This window comes from Musa acuminata, chromosome BXJ2-6 (assembly GCF_036884655.1).
Source record: "Musa acuminata AAA Group cultivar baxijiao chromosome BXJ2-6, Cavendish_Baxijiao_AAA, whole genome shotgun sequence".
Lineage (NCBI taxonomy): Eukaryota > Viridiplantae > Streptophyta > Magnoliopsida > Zingiberales > Musaceae > Musa > Musa acuminata.
In genome coordinates, this window is record NC_088343.1 from 37,992,978 (window position 1) to 38,014,491 (window position 21,514).

Sequence of the window (21,514 nt, forward strand, 5' to 3'; positions counted from 1 at the left end):
GCTGAAGAATGGAGACTTGTAGGTAAAGGCCAATAGATGGTTTGGTATCTTGGAAGAGTCCACCCAAAGAGATAAAAAGCCTCTCCAGCTGTTGTCACCTATTCAAGAAGAAGGCGATGGGTTCTTCTGCCACAAAGCTGTTCGATCGTTGTCGTGTTGGGGCCACAGCTCTCTCTGGCATCTCTGCAACTTATGCTTCCAAAGAACAGTGGAGCTGTCGATGGCGCACTCTGAGAAAGCGAAAGAGGAAGCAACACCAACGTCGAAAAGTATTCATCTAATTAATACGGCGCATGTTTGATGAGAAGGCTGCAGATGAAGCGATCATGGCAGCAGCTATGGAGTCGAGAGCACACCTCCATACGGCGCATGTTTGATGGCACCGTTCCCTCACGTCTCTGGTGTTGTCCCTGTCGCCCATCACAGCTTATCTTAAAGTGGCCTGCCCTGTTAGATTCCCACTTCTGTCGTCCACCCTTTTCCTTCATGAGCTCACGACCTTTGTCTTCTCCCTTTTTATGTTTTCCTCCACTCATGACCACCTTTGTCCTCTTCCTTTTTGATCGCCAACCCAACAAGCCATGGGCAACTGCAACAAAGCTAAAACCAGCAACCAAGACAATCATGAAAGCGGTTGTTGGTTCCCAGTGAACGCACTGTTCTTACCATTTGGGTGCTGCTTTACCCACCCATCCATGGAGGGGAAGCACGTGAAGCCACTGGCCTCACACGACCATATTGGAGGAAGAATCTGAATCTTTTGGACGAATTGGAGGACAGGATGTGCCTGCTTTTTGTCCATCTTCTGCTTTCTAGCGTTGCACATCTGTTGGCTTGGAGCTTTCCACAGTCACTCTTTTGTAGCTGCATGTCCCCTGCCCATTTCTTGCCTCAGCCGTCGATTCCATGGCCCTACTCTTCTTGTTAGCATTAAGCCTACTTTATTCCTTCCACAGTAGTTTAGCACCGAAGTGGACTCGATTAGGAATTAGGATCCTACAAACATCTCATTGTCGGCAATATTTAAGTGCTAATATGATCTTAGCTAAGATAATAACCTGGATTGTGTCAGGAGATGGTGCTCTGTCAGCTATCTTTTGCGGTTCTCATTTCAAACTAAATAAATCTGCATGTCAAGCCAAGTAAACAGACGATGTGTACATCTGGGATGATAAGGTGGATCAGATCGATCACAAGTTTGGAGCATCTGATTCGAGACACTAGTCAATTCTCTCTTCAGATGTTGCTGAGGTGATGATGTTAGATGACCAAATGCATGATACTGACAGCACAGGTAGCAATTTATCTTCCCCAAATGAAGCTTGGAGGGTCAATTGTAAGGACATAAGTGGAAGAACAAAACCTCAAACGCATCACTGTTTCTGGTCTCTGTCCTTACTGTATGATTGAACTCTGCAACCACCATCGATGAGGCAGCCTTGTGGTGGTAAAACTATTCTAGCAGGCAGTGCTTCCAACAGCTGCTCGTATCGAATTCAGTGATCTCTCAATGATGGATTAAACTAAGCTAGTGGATTCTTTTCTGTATTCCTTCCATTGCCATTGTGCTCAGCTCCATTATTGAGTAGACTAATCTTGTGGGCACTTTTTGGTTCTTTAGCTCTTCTGGGACGGAACGGCGCGTGATGATGATTGCATGGGCAATGCTGTCCGGCGGTCCCGCGTGGACATCTGATGCTACTCCGCCACCCAATGTGTGTAAGCGACAGCATAAAGATACTGACAAAGCATCACCAAGTGGGACGGCCCAAACACCAAACTCCGTCCGCTCTATAAATTGACCCTCTTCCCCTGCCTTCGATTTTTGGTATTCCTCTCCGTGGTCTCTCTTCGGTTTCACGGGAGTAGTCACGAAGAGCTGCTGCTCCGATAGAGATGTACGCCGAGGCAGAGCTTGAGCTGCCATCCTTCTCGCACGGATTCTTGCAGGAAGTGGCGGTCGGCATCTACCATGGCCACTACTCCCACCTCCCGCTCCCCGACGACGGCTTCATCTCCGGCTTCCACGTCGGGGCAGCGGGCGGCGGGCTCAGCATGGTAATTTTGCCCCGCTCCCTGGTTTAATCGCCGTAGCCAGTTGGGTCGGAAGGAATTGTTGAGGTCTGGAGCGATTGGGATCGATCGATCAATCGGATTAGGAGGATAGGGAAAGGTGGAGGAAAGCGGCCAAATCGTTGGTTGTTTAGATCATACGAGCGAACTTTGTAGTTAATTTTCACTTTGAAGCTAAACAAAATTGTTTTTTTTTCCTTTATTTCGGAGGTGAGGTTTCTTGTTAAGCAAAATGAAAGAGAAAAGAGGAGAACAGAAGAAGGATATGTCGTTGTGGCTGCCATGGTAAAGTGACAATTACAGATTTAGTGACTCCAATCTGGATTATGTGGTTGGAATGGCCAGAATACTTCTTAGGATCGTTTAGTATTAATAAATACACTTTAGGCTTTTTGGAAAGAAAAAAAAAACAATTTTTAGGGTTTCTTTTTCCTGATCGAGAGGCCTGAGTTGATTTTTGCTTTGCCAATTCCCAGGTGAGACACTCTAGCGAGTAAATTTCACCTAGAAACAAAACCTATAAACCATTCTGCTATTGGTATTCTTAGTCTAGCATCCAAGTCCATAAATTGTCAACTAGAAACAAAAACCTCTTAAGAATTCTTCTAGTGATTTAATATCCAAGACTGTCACTGCCAATAGTAAGCACTTGTAATCAGTTTCTCTATCTGACACCTTCAAGAGTTTAGCCAATTTTAATCTGAACACTCTCGAGAAGTATTCGTTGTATAGTGGTAAATGCATTTATTCTGGATGAAATAGTGCACTTGAGAGTTAAAAAAGTCTGAGCAGCAAGAAGATCAGGTCTTCATCTCTGTATGTTAATATCTATTCAAAAGCTGATTAATTCAGTGTCTTGTTTAATTTATCATTGAAAAATACCTGTCACAAAAATCAGCAGAAAGGTACCTGGGATTGAAGAACAAGCATGTTTTTAATTGTGATCCGAAATTTTTTTTCTTCTAACTTGTGAACTTTCTTTTTTTTCATAGGGAAACATGGTACAAACTTGTGCTGTATCAGAATATGATATGGGAGGAGAAGGAGATCTTTTCAAAGCTCCAGAACCAATTCTAGAAGTGCCATCTCTTGAACTTGATCCTGTGACAGCTGCCATTATATCTGTTGGAGGTGATGTCATCACAGAAACAATAAAGGTTGCAGATATAGAGTCAATCCAAACTGATAATCTCAATGACATATTTTATGAGTGCAAGAAAGACCTTCTAGAGGAGTCAGAGATTGAAGATTCAATTTCTGAACTCTTAGATGTCAAGATTCCTGCAGTGCAAATGGACGAAGTTCCACTTTCTGAGAAGCTTAGCTATGCAGAAGGATCAATGCAGAAAAGTGTAAGCTCTGGGTGTTTAAGTTCAGTGGAATGGATCCCTGGGGGTACTAGGAGACCAGACTTCCTTGATTTCCAAGGATTGGATTTTGAAGCTGCAATTTTAGGTTTGAGGAGAGCGTATAGCGAGGGAGATATTCAGGTAGAGTAAACTTCTTTCTTGTTGTTTTTCTTTTGTGTTACTTCTAGTTTGCAAATTCTTTCTTCAGTTTGGGTAAAATTACAACTGAGACAGTATATAGACTTTTTTTTTTGGAAACTTTGAGAGTGAGGAGCAGTTTCTTGATCTTTTCTCTTATATTAGAAACTCATTTATTGTACATTTCATAATGTATCCAAAATATTCTCGGCTTGCCTCATGAAGGCAAGTCATACAGAAGCATTGAGTTCTCAAGAATACCGTAAAGCAGATTGGTAGGCTTCAGCTTGATTGTTGCTTCAACACCCATGTTAATAATACTATCTACAAAGTCAGATCTGATAAGAAAATGAAGGTGCAAAGATTATACATGGTGGTTACTGTTTGATACATTTCCCTCAAGTAAAAGTTTACTTAAGAATGTTTTTGGTCTATAAGTTATGGACCATGCTGAAATAGTTACATCATGATTAACTGCATGATAGGTACTGAATAAATCACTGAGCATAATGAACTGCATAGATGTGATAAATACAAACAGTGCAGAAATTCAAATACTGTCCTATCTAACATGTTGTAAGTCTGTGGTATCAAGGAAAAATTAACATGAATGTGACTTTTTAACCTAGAGAACTTTTCTGATGATAATGTGGGTTCACCAAGATATATTACTAATATGCAAACCTCTGATGCACCTGTCCGCATCCTACTATATGGCTGGTAGTTCACAGCTAGATTTCCTTTTGTCTTGATGCAAGATATACTGGTATGTTTTGAAATGCCTGGTATTTTCTACAGAAGATCATTGATTCTTAATTTTTTATGGCAGAATCTTGGCAAGAATAACACGAGCATTGGGAATACAACCGCTGTGTGCTCTTCCTTTGAACAGCTCCTAACCATCAGTGATGTTAAGACTGAACGACAGCAAAAACTTTCCAGGTACAGAGAGAAGAAGAGCAAGAGAAACTTTGGCAGAAAAATCAAAGTAAGTACTTGGTTGAGTTTTATTTCCATATTGTTCCTTTCTTTGAAGTAAAATCTCAAGCACAATGGGTGATCGTGGTCCATACTGATGAGTAGCAAGTAATAACATGTTCCCTTTCAGTCAGTCAACCTGGATTACACTTCAGAGGTGACGAGAAACTGGAACTCTAATATATAGAGAAAAAGAATCTGAACCTTGTTAAAGGCCTGAAGGAGACATAACCCTAGCTAATCTCTACTGCAAAAGATATGTGTGTTCTCCAGCATAGTCTCCAGTGGGCAAAGATTCCAGTCCATCTGCAACTTACACAAAATAAGTTGCCCTTGCCTAAATTGCAAAAGAACCTCGTGATCTGAGAAAGAAACTTTTCTTTAAAATTCATGAAAATCTTAATATTTACTGACAACTCCTGAAACTCATGTAATGTTCACTTTTTAAGTGTCCGTGGAGCCATTAGTTGCTTAAACTTACTTCAAATAAGCTCATGTTCAATTTATGTCTGAAACCAATTACGTTCGTCATCTTTGTTATTTAGTTATAGCATGCTGGTTTTTCATCAAGAAGTTTCTCATGATGGACTGCATTGTCATTTTTGTGTGAGAAAGAACTACAATCAAGTTTGTCATCTTCGCAAAAAGATAGTTGCCCATGATCTTGACTCAAAGGCTTCTATTATTCCTTTTCCCTCTCCCTTTTGAAGTCCCATAACCTTCTTTTCTAGAGATCTGATCCAATGGCTATCAGCTGTCATGTTTTTTAAAGCATATTTTGTTCTTTGAAGAAAACATAACATGTTAATAAACCAAGAATATGAAGTTTCCCTTTTAGGCATGATTTTATGTTCTTATATCACCAGGCGAAAAAAGAGAATTTGTGCTTGTTCTGCCAGTACCTGAATTATTTCTGGAATTGAACTATGCTTAGATATCCAAAGTATATATTTATTCCTCAAAAAATACTGATGATTTATGTGTTAATTGATATCTCCAAATGTCGTAACCTTTGAGTTTTTTGGCTGATTCCAGTACCCCAACATGGTCAACTTTTCTTTCATTGAACCGTAGAGCTCCTGGAGAAAATCATGCTCCTCTTCTTGTAATTTGCCACAATAAGCATCACTTCTACTATTTAATTTGCACATAAATGAATAGAGTTCACCCTGAGACATGGGACATAATTTGAAAGCTGCAGAAAGCTTTAAGTGCCATAATTCCATATCTCATGAAGATGGATAAATGGTGATCAGAATTTTACTTTGCTGTTTTTGGAATTGTCTTAGATACTTTGACCCAGATATGTAGATTATACCTATTAATATGTTGTCAGAGACCACATTCTCATAAAGATGATAATGAACTCATGAAATGTGAATCGTCATCTTTTGTGTTGTTTTGCTCGTGCGTCAAGTCAACTGTTCAAATTGATTCTTTGACTCCTCAAATTCCAAAAATTTTCCTGATTCTGAAGACTTAGGTTCTTCACTGATGTTGTAATTTTCTATCATGATGAATGAATTCATAATCATGGAGAAGCAAGCTGCAGATAACGGTAGCTGAATGAACGAGTCTGCTAAGAAGTTAAAATAAATGCATGAGATAAATTCATACCAGTTTTCATTTGCATCTTTTGACTAAATCGCAGGTTCTAGAGATTGATAAACTCTTTGGTGTTTTGCAGTATGCTTGCAGGAAGGCTCTTGCAGACAGTCAACCCAGAGTTCGTGGAAGGTTTGCGAAGACCGAATAGTGTGAGGCTTCAAAACCAAACATATCAAAGCAAACGTCGAACTAGGCAAGATGTTGAAGTCGTTAGCAGCTCACACTTTCTCCCTCGTCTTGAAGGATGCTTTTGGAACAAATGGGCCACGATAGACAAGGTCAATAGCAATATGGATGACGGATATCTCTGCTTTACACAAGGAAATTATTGATCACCATCCACTGGGTTATCTTCTGTGATGCAATGCAATAACAGCCTATATAGGTAAAATTGAAGTTGTAGCTCAGTTCTGTACAGTAGTTTGAATAAAAGGAATTTTGTATTCTACTTGCTGTATTATCACAGTATCAAATATTTATTCATGCATTCGATCCCGCACCAAATTCTGTGATGAAGATGACTAACCTCTAGCGATGTTGCTTCTTGCATTTCCTTTCTAGACTTGAAACATCCGATGCCTGGAACAGAGTTGAAATCAACATCTGGAACTTCATTGAGTCTGTCTCAGAACCTCGCGGAAATCTTTATCTGTAGGGAATTATGTAAGCTGGTCAACTGGCACACGTTTCATCTAATTCGCAACCTTGCTTGGCAAATGATAAGTGACGATGGAATTTAATTCTGAACCTCGAGAAAGTCTTAATCTGACCTCGTTCAACATCAGCTTAACCTAATGCCTGCTTCTTGCTCTAAAGCATTTAGGTTTTGACATGAAGCATCCATGTTACAGAACCAGACACAAGCAACACCATCCCACACTAGCAATCCAAAACAAGCTTTCCATTGCAATAAAGATATCGAAGATTCATAACATAGCATCTTTAAATCTTGAACCTTTACTGCCTTTGTCATAAACAAGGAAGCAGCAATCGACTGGACTGCTGCTTGCCATCTTTTTTTTCCCTCCCTGCTTAGGCAACTCTAGGCAAGGAACTCGATACATCATAACACCAAGCTGATACAACCACAAGGCTTTCACCATCCAACTGCGAATTTTATCTGTAGCCAAGAAAGATTGACACCAGAGTTGTTTAAAGAGAAATGGAACTGTCTACACTGTAGTGAGTTCAATCACATAATAATCACTCCAAGAACGAGGGAAAAAGGTTGGATATGTGGAAACTGATATGCGCTGATCTATATCTCACTTGCGAAAGTTGCCACTCCATTGAGAGGAGCCCCTCCGTGCTCCACCTCTACCACGATGATGGTGTGAGATACTGTGCCTTTGGGCGGTCCGATCACCATTAGACTGCTTTGCCTGCTGGGTGATCATCATCATCCTCTGCTTCTTCATATTTGCAAAAAGTGCATCCATGGTCTCCGGCTTCTGCTCGGTTACCACCTTATCCTGCATGTAATAATACATCAGGAAGCAGAAAATGAAATGAATTCAAGCAGCAAATGACCAGGACAATTGGAAATTTGGAATTATAGACCTATCTCAAGTTGTTTATGAGGAATAATTCATCCTAAACCAAAACACTCGAACGATGCATGCTCTGAAATCATAAGATTAATTTCTACACTATCAATAATCAATTGCATATTGGGAACATATATGATGAAGGAGAGGGTATGTTGGCATATGCTATGCTAAACATCAATATGGCAATAAAAGATTTTAGCTAAATGTCAGCTTGCTTAGCTACCAAATAAAATTCAGATGCCAAAAGATAGACATATTCTCCAGTAGTTTGCATAGCTAGCCATAGATGAAGAAATTTCATATTAACCTTCTTTCCTGCGAAGCTACCATCAGCAGCCTTCCTTTGCGCTGAAGTAACAGCCCTGCAACAATCACGAATCATCAGTGCAAGGCAATACACGATGAAATTAAGCCTACAGCAAAAGAATGAACTGAATAACTATGAGAAGAACTTACCATCAAATAATAAAAGTATGTAGCTTTTAATACTAAGGATGACTGTAAACAATGTAACAAATGCTAGATGGGTGGAAACCATAGTTATCCAGAACATGGTCACTACTGTAGATCCAATATTTATCATCACAAAATGGCAGCTGTAAAGAGGTTTGCAAAATGGAACTGTGACCTTTTTCATTGCAGCTATCTGCAAGCTATAAAATTCCTGCTATTGTTCTCAAGTTGTTCAATTCCACAAGCCAAAAAAGGTCCAATAATACCAATTGATGTAAGTGACCTACAACAGTTATAAACTACTTTCCACGCTCTTCCTTGGATTTGCCAGCACTTCCACCACAACTTACTGAACAGCTAATATTTTTGGCAATCCAAAGAACACATCAACTACCAATAACCTCCTCCAGATATTACTTGTCTGTATGGAACTACCAAGCCCTATAGAAAGCTTGAACATGGGACAAGAATGACAGCTATACTTAAAAAAAAAATATACACATGGTGTTCTCCTGGTACAAGTTATGTATTCAATTGCATATCAATTCAACTGGCTCTAGAAAGAAATCCAAGGAATCTTCTAAGGTGCAAAGCAAGCATTCTCTTTCTTGACATCACATGAAACTTATTAGTTGAAATGCACCATGGATAGCAACAAAAGTCAGGATCAAACTCTCAATAGGATTCATTGTTGCACTACTTGTGGTTTCTTGTTCATAGACAGCTGTGAGACCTTCATTCTTCCTAAAGGCAATACCAATGCATCAGAATGCTCAGATTAGTGCCACGCCACAGGCCAGAATATAAAATAGGGCAATGACAGCAAATCTCATCTTCCGTAGTAAGCAAAAGTCAAATGTCCAAAGTATATTATGGCTGTACTCATGTCTATGTTAACTGCTTATATCACCCATCTAACAGTTAAGTTGTCCACTAAAATTGCAGTGACAGAATTAAGTGCTTATATCACCCATCTAACAGCTCAGTTGTCCACAAAAATCCCAGTGATAGAATAGCGTGCATGCAAAAAAAAATTATCTTTCATGCAAAAGAACCATAGTTTACCTGTGAAGATACAGTTTTGAAAATTCTTAAGAAAATACTATTCAGTAAAGCCATGCCTTTATAAGAAGGATATAGAAATGAATAGAAATAAAGTACCTTGGCTGGCTCTGATTCACTAGCCTGTTGCGAATAGGCATTGCAGAAACCTTCCTTGCAATCTCTGTTGTCATCTGAAACTGATTCCCATGAAAATTTGATCTTCTCTGTGCGAGAAAACCCTGTACATTGAGCAGGTAAAGGAGATTGAAGACATGAAATAGAAGTAGGTATGCTGCACGTTAAAAGATGAGGGGAAATTAAATTACCTGCCTAATTGATGACCTAGATTCCATGAACTGCTGAACTTTGGCATTATTCTGGGAACGGTTGCCATTTTGAAAGCCTTGGCTCTTAATCTAAAAAAGCAAACAAGCTTAGCTGCAATATTTAAATAACTTGATATGCAACACTGTATTAATTTAATATATTGTCAAATAACAACAAATCAAAAGTAACTCATCATACTATATTAACTTCCTTACCGGCATCCTCAAAGGTCTTCTCCCCTTGGACGTATTTTTCTTGGACATTTTAATGATATCATCTATAAGCAGAAAAGTTATTCAATTACAATGGAAACAATGAACATATTTTTTCATGTCAGCTAGAAATACTGATGTAAATGATGAAAGTACAAATATACCTAAGGTCATATCCATCTTTTTCTCAGTCAGGGCAATTGCTTCAGCTGTTAGTGGTTTAGTTTCCATCTGAAAGTCTTAAATAAAATAAATCTTATCAGTAACACTAAATTAAAAAGAAAATCAAGAATACTATATCAAAAGCACTAATACATTTTCCTTCCTGACATGGGCACTCTCATAAGAAAGATTAGTATGGTATCCAATGTTTGCCCTCATTGCAAGTCCACGAAGTATCATCCCACTATAGATAAAAAGAAGAATAATACTATGCACCTAACTCTATACTGACTAAGATGTCAAGATGTTTCACCAGGAAGACATAAATTATGTGCTCAACATCACCAAACATGTGGCCTACTTAGTCATTAGTGAGAGCCATGAGAATGCAAGGACAAACTGATTGCATACTTCAATCCTTGCAGCCCCATCATCCAGATCACATGAGAACTACAGTTCTGGAAAAGCTTTATCAACACCAAGCTGGAGAGTCTTAATGTCACATCCTGATATTTCTTCTTTTGAATTTTGTTACAACACAACTCAGATTGTGACCATCATTCAAAAGACAACTGTCCAGAGTAATTATTAACTAATTCAATTTTTCAACAGTCAATTTCATGTCTTATTCGAGATATAAAAATTGTCTGAAAAGCAACTAACAAGTTCTATTAGCTTGAACTAGGTATCACAAAAGCTAGAAATTCCTGGTGGTGCTATCTAGCCAGATAGAAAGCCTTGTCCACCCGAGTCTCCAATGTCACCATCAAAATACTGCTTTAAAAATAAATGTTAACAAAAACATTTCAGCAATCATGCTGAGTAGAAATTTTCGATATTCTAATTGAAGCAACAAGTGATTTAAGACAATATAAACGAAGTCACGCAGCGAACAAATAAATTTATCTTGCACATAACAGATCCATTATCATATTGGCATGGTACACTCCCCAATAGTGGATGGAGAGGTTTTACTCCATGAACTAATTCTTTTAATTTTTCAACTATTGGAGAAAATCATATCGTATTCCCTAAAGTAGATGGAGTAGTGTCTCTCACCTATCATAGTGTGAACAAATTTCTTATAACAATACATGGAAGAACTGTCCGACCATCACGTCTGATAATATGCGAACCCTCGAAAAAAAATCACTTTACTAATACTAGTCCGCCTACCCTCATATGACATATTTAACATTGTAATTTTATTTATCCATTAATGCATTCAAGAAGACATTTAGATATATGTCGAAAATGTAATGGCATATCATGTTTTCTATATGACATTAAAGACACGATCCCGTGGTGGCTACGAATTATGGTTGGCTTATAGCTCCCTTCATGGGTCGCGATAACTTGCCTACTTTGAATCGCTCACTATCACCACATATATGTCATACATATGGTAAAAATCATATTAAAACTATTCATTAAAATATCAAACTCAATCTTAATTAATGATTTAACTTAAAAATCTATTAATCACAAAATTTATCATACAACATCAAATAAAATCCCCTAAATTCACTAGACTAGGGGATAGAAGGGTATCGAGCTCACTAGCCCAAGATTGACCTGAACCTAAGCTGAACCAACTTGAACTGGCTTAAATTATCTGATCAACCAAAACCGATTTGAACTGGACTAAACCAGTCTAAAACATGATCCCGTTGGAAGCACCCCAAACCGAATAAATTGATCGAGAGTTACACTAAACCGGCTTCAAATGGTCCAAAATCATCCTGAACCGGATTAAACTGACCTGAAATTACCTTGAACCGATTTAAACTGGTGCTCAGCTTAGATGCGATTACACAAGGTCATTCGCAGGCAAGCACCCAACCACTTAGGCCACACGATCTAGGTCACAGAGGTTTTCACGTGCTGAGGGTGTCGGGCCTCGCTGGGCCACTGTATTGGTGAAGGTCGAGTTGGACTCACCCTGTATATTCCCCAACCGATTGGTTCAACCCAAGTCAGATAAGGTCCAAGCTAAAACTCTAGTCCAATTTACCAATAGTCACACTCATAATTAAATTCGAACATATTTTTTCAAGTAATCTAATCTATTACATGAAGACAAACATTATTAAATATGTTTTGAACACATGCAAATTTTAAGATATGATTAACTATTTTTTGTCATGATACAAAATTTTAGAACAATTAAACTAACATTAATAAATAATCTAAATTAATACATAAGGACATGAAAATCATCAAATATGGTTTACTAATTTTATGTCATGATTCAAAATAATTAAATTAACATTAACAACTAATCTATGTTAATACATGAAGACATGAATATCATGACAATCATTAACAAAACAATTAGTTAAGCATTAATAATCGTGAAATCTAAAACATGCATCATTTTTCTTTTACATTGAAAATATAAAATTAATTAATATCAGATTTTTCTAAAAATATTAAATATTTAAAACATCGAACAAATATTTTAAAATTTAAATTTAAAGAAAAAGGTGAACTAACCTAGAATTTTCTTAAGGGTGACAATCTCCTCTAATCCTTTTCGCAGTTCGAACCCCTCCTTGGCTAAGATTAAGATTTAAGATGAAAAATTGAGGAGTCCACCTGGTTTATAAAGGGGATAAGGTGAATCTCTAATAAGGTATGAAGGTTTATTTCCATTTCAAAATTTATTTTTAATTAAAAGTAAATATGCTATTTCTTGTTACGCGTCCAAAAGTAGGAAATATATATTAATTGCTGAGATATATTCCTTATAACAGCATGCAAGATTAGAGCAGATAATGATAATTAATCAAGGAACGGATTTTGGTATTTGAATTATGAAACAAATATTTAAGAGGATTAAATTTCAAGGATCATCGTATATCTATTACAAAACAAGTTAGTATAAGCATAGCCATCTTGAAACTTTTTATAATTAAATCCCCCCAATTTAAGCATAATTATTTGATTTCCTTTCTTGTTAATAAAATTTAGGAAATAAATATTCAACATTCCAAGTTGAGTGATATTTTTTTTGTCAATAAATTAAATAAAAATTAAGACTAAATAAATACAAAAATAAAATAAAAAATTATTACCTTGGATGGAGGGCTCACTTTCTCCTATTTAAGGGAATGGATTCCTCTCTTTCATTTCTTACTAAACTAAGCCTAGCAACGAGAGGAATGTGGAGTTGCATCCTACTGAGAAGAGGCAGATTCTCTAACCTTTCTTGAAAGATAAATATTTTCTTATATTCCTTCAAATGTTTAAAATTTTATTTTTGGACTAAAACATGTTGTAATTATTCATGCTATATGCAGTTTTAAATTTTTTTTTATTCCTTTACATGTTTAAAATTTTATTTTTGGATTAAAACATGTTATAATTATTCATACTATATGCAGCTTCTAAAATTTTCTTTTATTTCTTCATATGTTTAAAATTTTATTTTTGGATTAAAACATGTAATTATTCATTATATATGTAGTTTCTAAAATTTTTATCTTGCAGGCACAATGTTAGTTGTAATACTTGATTTCTATATACTTATACACTAGTTGATTAAAAATGTTATTTCGTCCCTTATGCATTTTCATCTTATTAATATACTGTTGTTTATTATATTTTAATGACTCGATGTTTTGATTATAATTCCATGATACTATAATTCAAAATTGAAAGAATTTGTTGGGATTTAGGCTGAAATCAACTAGTAGGCCAGGCCCAATTCACAAACTAGGCCCAACCAACAAACTAAGCCCAACCAATAGGTCAGGCCCTAGCCCGTAGGTTAGCTCGGCCCACCCAACACTGGCAGTCATGTGCAGTGCGTATAACCTATCCATGGGCTATAGGTTGCCCAGCCTAGTACAATGCAATGCACAATCATATGTAGTGCACATGACTAATACATGGGCTAGCTCAACCTAGCCTAGTGCTATGCAATCTAGCTCATTGCCCTTACTTTGTTAAATCTGGGCCCAAACATTGATTGAACCAAATCAGATTTGATCAATTTAGGATGATTCCAAACCGATTTGATTTATTTAAGTCTGTTTAACCTAAATTAAACTCAATCTAATCCAAATTATGCTAATCTAAAGTAGTTTCAGACCGATTAAATGAGGATTAAAGATCAGATCAGTTAGGTTCTAATTAAATCGAGTTCATTTAGACCAATTGAGCTAGGATTCAAGTCAATTGCAGGCTAATTGATATTATTTGACATTAGTGATGTTTGAAAGATAAATTAAGATATTTCAATGAATTATTTCATCCCAATATGGACATGACTAGTATGAGATAATTTTGTTTCCTTGCCAAGGGCAGGTAAGACGATTCCCTTCGGGGATTAGTGAGCCATTAGACGTGGCAGCTGGATGGTTCCTCCATCTGCTATTGAGAGGAACATATCCCCACTTTGATAGGTTAGGGCCACAACTATATCTGTTGTTCGCAGTGCGATATGAGTTTGTCTCCATCCGTTATCGGGAGAACATAAATTTATCATGTAGGATACAATCCCTTCATCCCAAGGTATGCAGTTTCGAATAATACCACTCGTACCGGGCGGTACATACCGGTCCGTCAGTTGACCGGTACACGAACCGCTTGTTACCGGACAGTATATATATATATATATATGTATATATATATATATATATATATATATATATGTATATATATATATATGTATGTATATATATATAAAACGATATATCGCTCGGTATACTATATCGTACCGTACCTAGCAAATGTCGAAACACTGGTACGATACGATATTTCAAACATTGCTTCATCCGCTATTAGGGGAGTACTCTTTCGGGCATTTAATATACGCCAATGGGATGATTGACTTTAGATATGTATTTATTTTACAGACGATTTAAGGGGTTCCTATTCAACATTGCTCAATTTTTTTTGTTTTGTTTTTTATTTTCAAAGCATATTCCCAATAGCATTAGATCGGATTCCAGTGGAGAGCAAACCTTCCTCTACCACTAAGTAGAGTCAATTGGGTTTTATTTTTAGGTTGACATCATTATGTTTCTCAATAAAACCTATGTTTACTTTTGACTTATATTTTGATAAACAAATGAATTGTAATAGACATTTACAATTTATGCATATCAATAAAGTGATATTTATTTATTTGGTTCATGATGTACCTATGGAAAAATGTTATGATCCTATGAAAAAAAAAAATCTAAGATGTGACATCTTTTTATGGTATTAGAGCATGGTTTAGGACTTGTAGGTCTCTGGGTCCTAGAATTGATTTTAACCAATAATTAAATCATCTTTTGACATATTATTAGAGTAATGAAACCAATTCAAGAGAACAATGGTCCTACCGCTCGGGATGCTCGTGGTCGCAATGCTACTAGCCTACGCACTCGAAGAGGTGGTCGAGCAATCTTAAAAGTGAGCCTTGAATAAAAAATCCATCTAAGAACAACAAATTCAAGTCGTTTTCTCGTGAAACAATGAGGCAACGAGGGAATGTCACACTACCAACTAGTTAGAGCATTAGATAAAACCCGAGAGAAATTTTGAGTTATCTGGATTAGATTGAACTGGATGGTCGAACCGAAAAAATTAAGAATCGAATCATTGATCAGTCTGATTCATTTATTGGATTAGTTGCATTAAAAAAACCTGAATGAACCAGTTGACTAGATTGATTTTTGGATAACCCACATGATCTGACCGAGTTCAACAAAATCACTCTGATTTTATAATATTGCTAAGCTTACTTAAATACTCTTAACTTAAATCTTCTTTATTATTTATTTAAAAGAACATTTTTTATCAAGTTTGAGATTAAGCTTAGAGTAGAAAAGTAAGTGGCATTTCTCATGCAATCGCTTCTCTCATTTTGATCATCCTCTCTTCCTCTGACCATCTCTCCTTTGCCTTCTCATCTCCCTCCGACCATTGTTCTCTCTCCACCCCTCGTCTCACATATCTTCTCTTCACATCTTCCCTTTCTGATCATCAAAATATGCAACAAATGAAAAATAAGTTTAAAAATTCAGAATATGATACAAAATGGACTCTTTGGGGTAGAACTACTGAATGATATTTTAATGACTAGAAAATTATCCATTTCTATCTCTGAGAAGTTTACATGTGACTGCCATTTCGTTGGACAACAATATTGGATAAACAATTTCTTTTGTATTGTTGAACAATTTATTCCGGGTTGAATTAAATTAATTACATTAACATACTTTATGTTTATAATATTGGTTCATATTATCATTTTTATCATATTTTATATGACTGAAATTTTGTTTTCATTTGTCTAAGATTTTTTTTCATTATTTTTAATATTTAAAATTTTTACTATAAATTATTTTAAATTAATTTATATCTTTAAAATATTTTTAATTAGATATGTTATCTGACTAATTGACCCACCGACCAGTGAGCAGAAGCTTAGATGGCCGCTTTCTGGTCCGATTGTGATAACCATGGCCATATGTCCCAACAAAGGCACAACAGCATCTTGTCTTATACAATAAAAGGCGAAAAAAAGAGAGAGCAATGACCATCATGCATGAAAAAGAGGGGAAAAGAACAAAAAAAGAAGGAACAGGAAGGACAGGAGCCTAGAAACATCAAAGCATTCGACCAAATCAACCCTAAATGGAACCTGTTCTAGGACCAAAAATCTGATCTTGGAGCATGAAAGGGTCTCCCGAACTAACACGTGATCTCTGCCCTTCTACAATCACCGTGAAATCCCAGGGTTTCTACTTTCCAACTTGGTGCCAAGAAATAGAAGACAGAAGCCAAGACACCAACGAGATACGCTACCATAGGAAATTGGACGAAAATAGATAAAGCAGAGGCGAAGAGAACTCGCCTTATCCCACGGCAGTATGGGATGCCCCGGCGTCGAGGTCACCCACAAACGTCCAGAAGAATTAGGGCTCGGTGGGGAACAAGAGACGGGGAGAATAAACCTCAGGAGCTCTCGAGCAGGGAACCTTAGGATCGCCCGCTCTCGTTGGCGACTCAGCGGAAGCAGCGAAGCCCTCCGTCGACCATCTCCGAATTAGGCAAGTAGTGTCCGAAGTCGGTGGCCGCGTATTCGTCTATATTACATCGTTCAGTGTGAGCCCACTCCGCTTCGGATTGGTCAAAACTACGTAGATTGACCGAATCACCCACCTACGAGTCCACGTCACTCACGGTACGTCAACGGGCGGATTCAGTCACTCTTGTCAGGAGAATGTCCCTTTGAATTTGGCTGCTATATTGCAGAATTGATCATCACCTTATGCCACTAATTTCACTTGATTAAGCATGCAAACCTATGCTTAAATTATATTTTGAAATATTATTGTTATCATTTTCAATGTCTTTAAATTTGAGTAAAATTATTTTAACAACAAAATATTATGTGTAAAGAAAAAGTGATAATGATCGCTAATGTGTCTGGACCGCTAATGAGTTCGATCGAATATGAGGCTCATCGATACTATAGTCAATACCAAAAATGATTTGAGTAATATCCATCTATTTTACTCACTCAAGCTATATAATTTGAAAGAATAGAACATGTTTACTTGAAATAGTATTACGCATGAGAGTATAGAAGTATGACAATTTAAATAGCCCATATAAAGTGAAATACCAATATAGGGATGTTACATGGAAAGGTGTAAAGGCATATCGACTTATGAGGGTTCGAACCCAAGGGATGCATTGGACATTAAGGTATGCTAGCTTGAATTATTAGCATATAGTAATATTAAATATAGAAAATACGGATGGATGTCAAAGCATGCCAACATAAATTCCGAAGCATAAAACATATTAGATAAGTGAAGGGTGTTGGGATTTGCTAACTTAAACTACTCACTTACGAAGTATCAAACACAAGAAATATGTAAAAGCATCTGCGCATACTAACTTGAACCTTCAATGCATGACGACATCGGGACATGCCGACTTGAATGACCCGACTAAGAGAAATCGGACTTGAGACTAAGAGAAATCGAACACATGAGGGTAATGGGTCATGCCAATTTGAACCATCATATAAGGTGTGTTGAATGCATGAGATGCATGTGAGCGTCATGATGTCTCAACTTAAATTGCCCATGTATCGAAGCTAAACATGACATAAGAGTATCCGAGTCATATCAATTTGAATTACTTACATAAGATGTATTAGAAACATGAGACATACAAAAGTTACGAGGACGTGCTAACCTCGAACCATCCGTAAACGAGGTTGTCTATGCATGAGAGCACCGAGGTTGAACGTACGAGACATGCACGAGCACTAGTTAATATCAATATGAATTGCTTGCGACTGTCATGAGATGGTTGCCGCGGAGATGCCATGGCGATCTTGAAGATGCAACGAACTTCTTGAAGGTGAATTGGACTTTGGATGTCATGCATGACTTTGACATGAGGAGGACTAATGGACGAGGTCATGGTTTTCTCGAAGACCAGCGGATGTAAAAAGTCATGGCCATCTCAGAGATGAGCTTGTAACACCACGATGGTCCTGGAGACACGACGGACTAGGAATGTCGTAATTGTCTTCAGGGATGCGATGGGCCTTTAGATGAAGTTGCGGGCGACAACGGTGACTGTGGATGACGAAGGAAGCTGCGAGTGACGGACGAGGTTATGGACGACAAAGGAAGTCGAGGATGAGCGAGGTTGTAGGCGACTGAGGCCACGGACGCCTGAGAAAGACTGTGGCCACAAGGTTGGACAAAACCATGGCCGCATGCACGATGTTGAGTGAAGCCACATGCGAAGCCGAGGAAGTGACATCGAGTGAGGCCACGGACAAAGCTGTGGAGAGAAGGCAGGCGCATTGATGGCTGACCTACGCAGATACGTTTGACGTATTGCTTGAGAGAGAGAGAGAGAGAGAGAGAGAGAGAGAGAGAGCTATTGTGAAGAGAAGAAGATGTCGGATTGGCCTCCCCGGAAGCTTTCTATCTATTTGCTTGAGAGAAGATGCAACAACAAACGACGAGTAGATATGGTGATGAATGACGCCCATCAATAAAATTCGATCGAGATCCAATTCGATCGAACTCTGACGACTAGACTCTTGGTCTCCTTGCAAGGGCAATTACATACCTTTGTAATTAGATCCTGTTAAGACTTCTTGACTTCAAATAATTTACAATGATATTCATGTAGTTATAAAAATAAGATATTTAACCTCATATATTTTAACGTTATTGATTTTATCAATGGAATGCCTTCGGCAATGTCGAAGGCCTTTGCTTTCGATGAGAACTATGCCTACACCCATGGAAGCCACCGAGGATGCGATACACACGGTATGTGAACCCACGACACTCGTCATACTCCCATGCCATTTTGAGTAGGTGGACCCATGTGTCGACCGTTGCATCATAGGTTAGCATGGACCGCAGCGCATTCTTTCCCTCATCATACTTGGCTAAAAACACCATCCAGTGCTCCTCCGACCCATTGTATGCGAAGAAGTGCCTGGGATAGGCATGGGGGGCCTATTATCACAAATAAAATTGTAAATAAGATATTCGATGTAATGCTTATGTATGTCCATGTCTTTCAATTTTATTCATACTTTACACAACTTGTAGAGGGCTTGTAGTAAACTTGACAATCCCATTTTAGTTAGCTTTTATGGTCGTTCCATGCATATAAATTCAAATGAAATGATGTGAAAAAAAAGGTTGCTTTAATGAGATATATATATCTAAGAGAGATAAGTCTTAGTTCTCTAGAGGGAGAATTATGTGTAACATGTTGAAAAGTGATACCTCGAGATAACAAATCTACAAAACTCAATGGACTGAGTGAGCAACAAGGAGTCATTGCATGATTTCACACGAGATAATATATTGGTGGATACATTGTAAGATCAAGACAGAGAGCTACCTAAGCCAATAATAAACAAAGGCACACTTAGAATCGATGTAGAAATCAGACTCAACAAAGGGCTAACCCATAGCATGATAGGCGTGAACATCATCATCAACTCAATACAATCGAGAAGCGGAGCAACTTGATAGAACTTAGTGAAGTGCTCAAGTTGTATGAAGGGAGTTGATATAGAAGACAGAATATGAAACAAAGGTACGAAGCTTTCCTTAGATAAAGGTCAAAGAATATGAACTCTTACAAAGGCAAGAGCGAGATCATGTCATTCAATGGGTCCCTTGTTCTGATGGAGCATACTCATCTTGTACAATACCAAAGTTGAAAGGATCTTTGAGACATATACACCTTATCTCGAGAAAGTATTTGATAAAGGAACTAAGGCGACTCAACTTATAGAGACAAAATTGGGGTAAAAAGGCCTTGGCATGAGGTAAGAGGATGTGGAGGCAAGTACTCTTCAAGAATATATCGTAGTGCTACCATTCAAGTTACCACAAATAAAGTAATGCACAACGGATATTGTGTCAAGGGTAGGAGCCCAGGATCAAAATAATAGCATACCAATTTTAATGAAGTCAGTAGACTTCGAGAGCTAATAGACTATACATTGTTTTAGAGCTGCGCTTCATTCATGTGTGACCTAAGAGCAGGTGGATGAATATCGATTACTAAAGGAGCAAACACAATCGGAGATGACAAAGACCCTGTGATATATTGGTAAAGGCCACACATGAAGAAATTACAGCATGAGTTCATCTCACAAAGATTATAATGTAATGAAGATGTCACTAGGAGCCGACATAGTACAACAGATTATCGTGAAACAGTTCGAGGCAATACGATATGCATAGGACAAGTCCCATAAGGGACTTAATCATACAAAGGTGTAATCGAAAGTTATTAGGAGCTCTACTTCCATAAACAACATAAAAGAAAGAAGGGCTATGGATTCAAGGAGTGAATGCTATATTACCGTAGAGGCAAGTCTTTCATACGTGCATCAAATTTTATATCAGATTAAGGCCTTGCTCATCAGCATATGAGAGCTATGTACCGCTAAGAGAGAATTCTGAGTATAAGTACTAGTGAGTCTTATATGAGACACTTAATTGTACAGAGATATGATCAGAGCGGCTAGAGAATTGGACTACTCTAGAGCTTATATTTGTTTAAGGAAGTTTGATAAGTCAGAAGATAAGACTGAGTGAACGAACGTTACTACCAAGGATACAAAGGAGAATAGAATCGGTACAAGCCCTACAACATGATGGCGGAGGCCATATGTGGGAGTTATAGTCTATATTTTCATCGACCAAGGGAAACTACTCGGAGAACATATCGATGTTGAAGTAGGTGGTCAAAAGGGGCGAGGAAGTAACGATGAGTCCAAAGGGACTTAGCTACCTAAAACCAAGCATCAAGTAGAATGGAGATGGACTTAGAGGAGTGTCATAGTAATATAGAGGTAGATCTACCGATCGTGAAGAAAGGGACGTAGATGTGAAGTGATAAATAGTAGAGTCATGGGCACGACAGTACTATAGTACAGAATGCAAAGACAAACTCTCAGTACCGAGACAAGGTTGAAGGGCAAATAACTTCGTAAGACTGTTGTCAATAAACTTTTAATCAAAATTATAAAAAATAGAGGACTTCGAGTCGATGCAAAAGTGCTCAACCAAGGATCAAAGTATATAGTATGCAGTGTTATACCTTTTCTACT

General features: G+C 37.7%; 2 protein-coding genes across 6 annotated transcripts; one reads left to right on the forward strand and one right to left on the reverse strand.

Moving 5' to 3' along the window:
• The first annotated feature begins 1,811 nt into the window (after nucleotides 1-1,811).
• LOC135615460 (uncharacterized) lies at nucleotides 1,812-6,633 on the forward strand. Of its 2 annotated transcripts, none has more exons than XM_065113973.1 (4): nucleotides 1,812-2,058; nucleotides 3,066-3,563; nucleotides 4,390-4,502; nucleotides 6,226-6,633. In XM_065113973.1, the coding sequence occupies exons 1-4, from the start codon at nucleotides 1,897-1,899 to the stop codon at nucleotides 6,476-6,478; spliced, it is 1,026 nt and encodes a 341-aa protein (XP_064970045.1). In that variant the 5' UTR covers nucleotides 1,812-1,896; the 3' UTR covers nucleotides 6,479-6,633. The 2 variants fall into 2 exon arrangements, with proteins under 2 accessions (XP_064970045.1, XP_064970046.1); XM_065113974.1 differs by having other exon boundaries at nucleotides 1,815-2,058; nucleotides 4,390-4,548; nucleotides 6,226-6,442.
• Nucleotides 6,634-7,023: 390 nt separating this feature from the next.
• LOC135586360 (uncharacterized) lies at nucleotides 7,024-16,963 on the reverse strand. 4 transcript variants are annotated; one of them, XM_065113979.1, is made up of 8 exons: nucleotides 16,748-16,963; nucleotides 12,391-12,492; nucleotides 9,897-9,963; nucleotides 9,736-9,797; nucleotides 9,520-9,609; nucleotides 9,311-9,432; nucleotides 8,004-8,058; nucleotides 7,024-7,618 (listed from the first exon to the last, which is right to left on the reverse strand). In XM_065113979.1, exons 3-8 carry the CDS (start codon nucleotides 9,961-9,963, stop codon nucleotides 7,412-7,414), a joined length of 603 nt encoding a protein of 200 aa, XP_064970051.1. In that variant the 5' UTR covers nucleotides 12,391-12,492; nucleotides 16,748-16,963; the 3' UTR covers nucleotides 7,024-7,411. The 4 variants fall into 4 exon arrangements, with proteins under 4 accessions (XP_064970051.1, XP_064970047.1, XP_064970050.1 ...); XM_065113975.1 differs by having other exon boundaries at nucleotides 9,897-9,971; nucleotides 16,748-16,962; XM_065113978.1 differs by lacking the exon at nucleotides 12,391-12,492 and having other exon boundaries at nucleotides 16,748-16,962.
• Nucleotides 16,964-21,514: the final 4,551 nt, after the last annotated feature.

Bases quoted from the DNA above. Each gene is read 5' to 3' on its own strand.
- LOC135615460 (XM_065113973.1), top strand. From the start codon at position 1,897: ATGTACGCCGAGGCAGAGCTTGAGCTGCCATCCTTCTCGCACGGATTC. The intron at 2,059-3,065 runs GTAATTTTGCCC...TTTTTTTCATAG, and splicing joins CGGGCGGCGGGCTCAGCATG to GGAAACATGGTACAAACTTG. The intron at 4,503-6,225 runs GTACAGAGAGAA...GGTGTTTTGCAG, and splicing joins CGACAGCAAAAACTTTCCAG to TATGCTTGCAGGAAGGCTCT.
- LOC135586360 (XM_065113979.1), bottom strand. From the start codon at position 9,963: ATGGAAACTAAACCACTAACAGCTGAAGCAATTGCCCTGACTGAGAAA. The intron at 8,059-9,310 runs GTACTTTATTTC...TGATTGTTGCAG, and splicing joins GTGAATCAGAGCCAGCCAAG to GGCTGTTACTTCAGCGCAAA. The intron at 7,619-8,003 runs GTTAATATGAAA...TATTACATGCAG, and splicing joins GTAGCTTCGCAGGAAAGAAG to GATAAGGTGGTAACCGAGCA.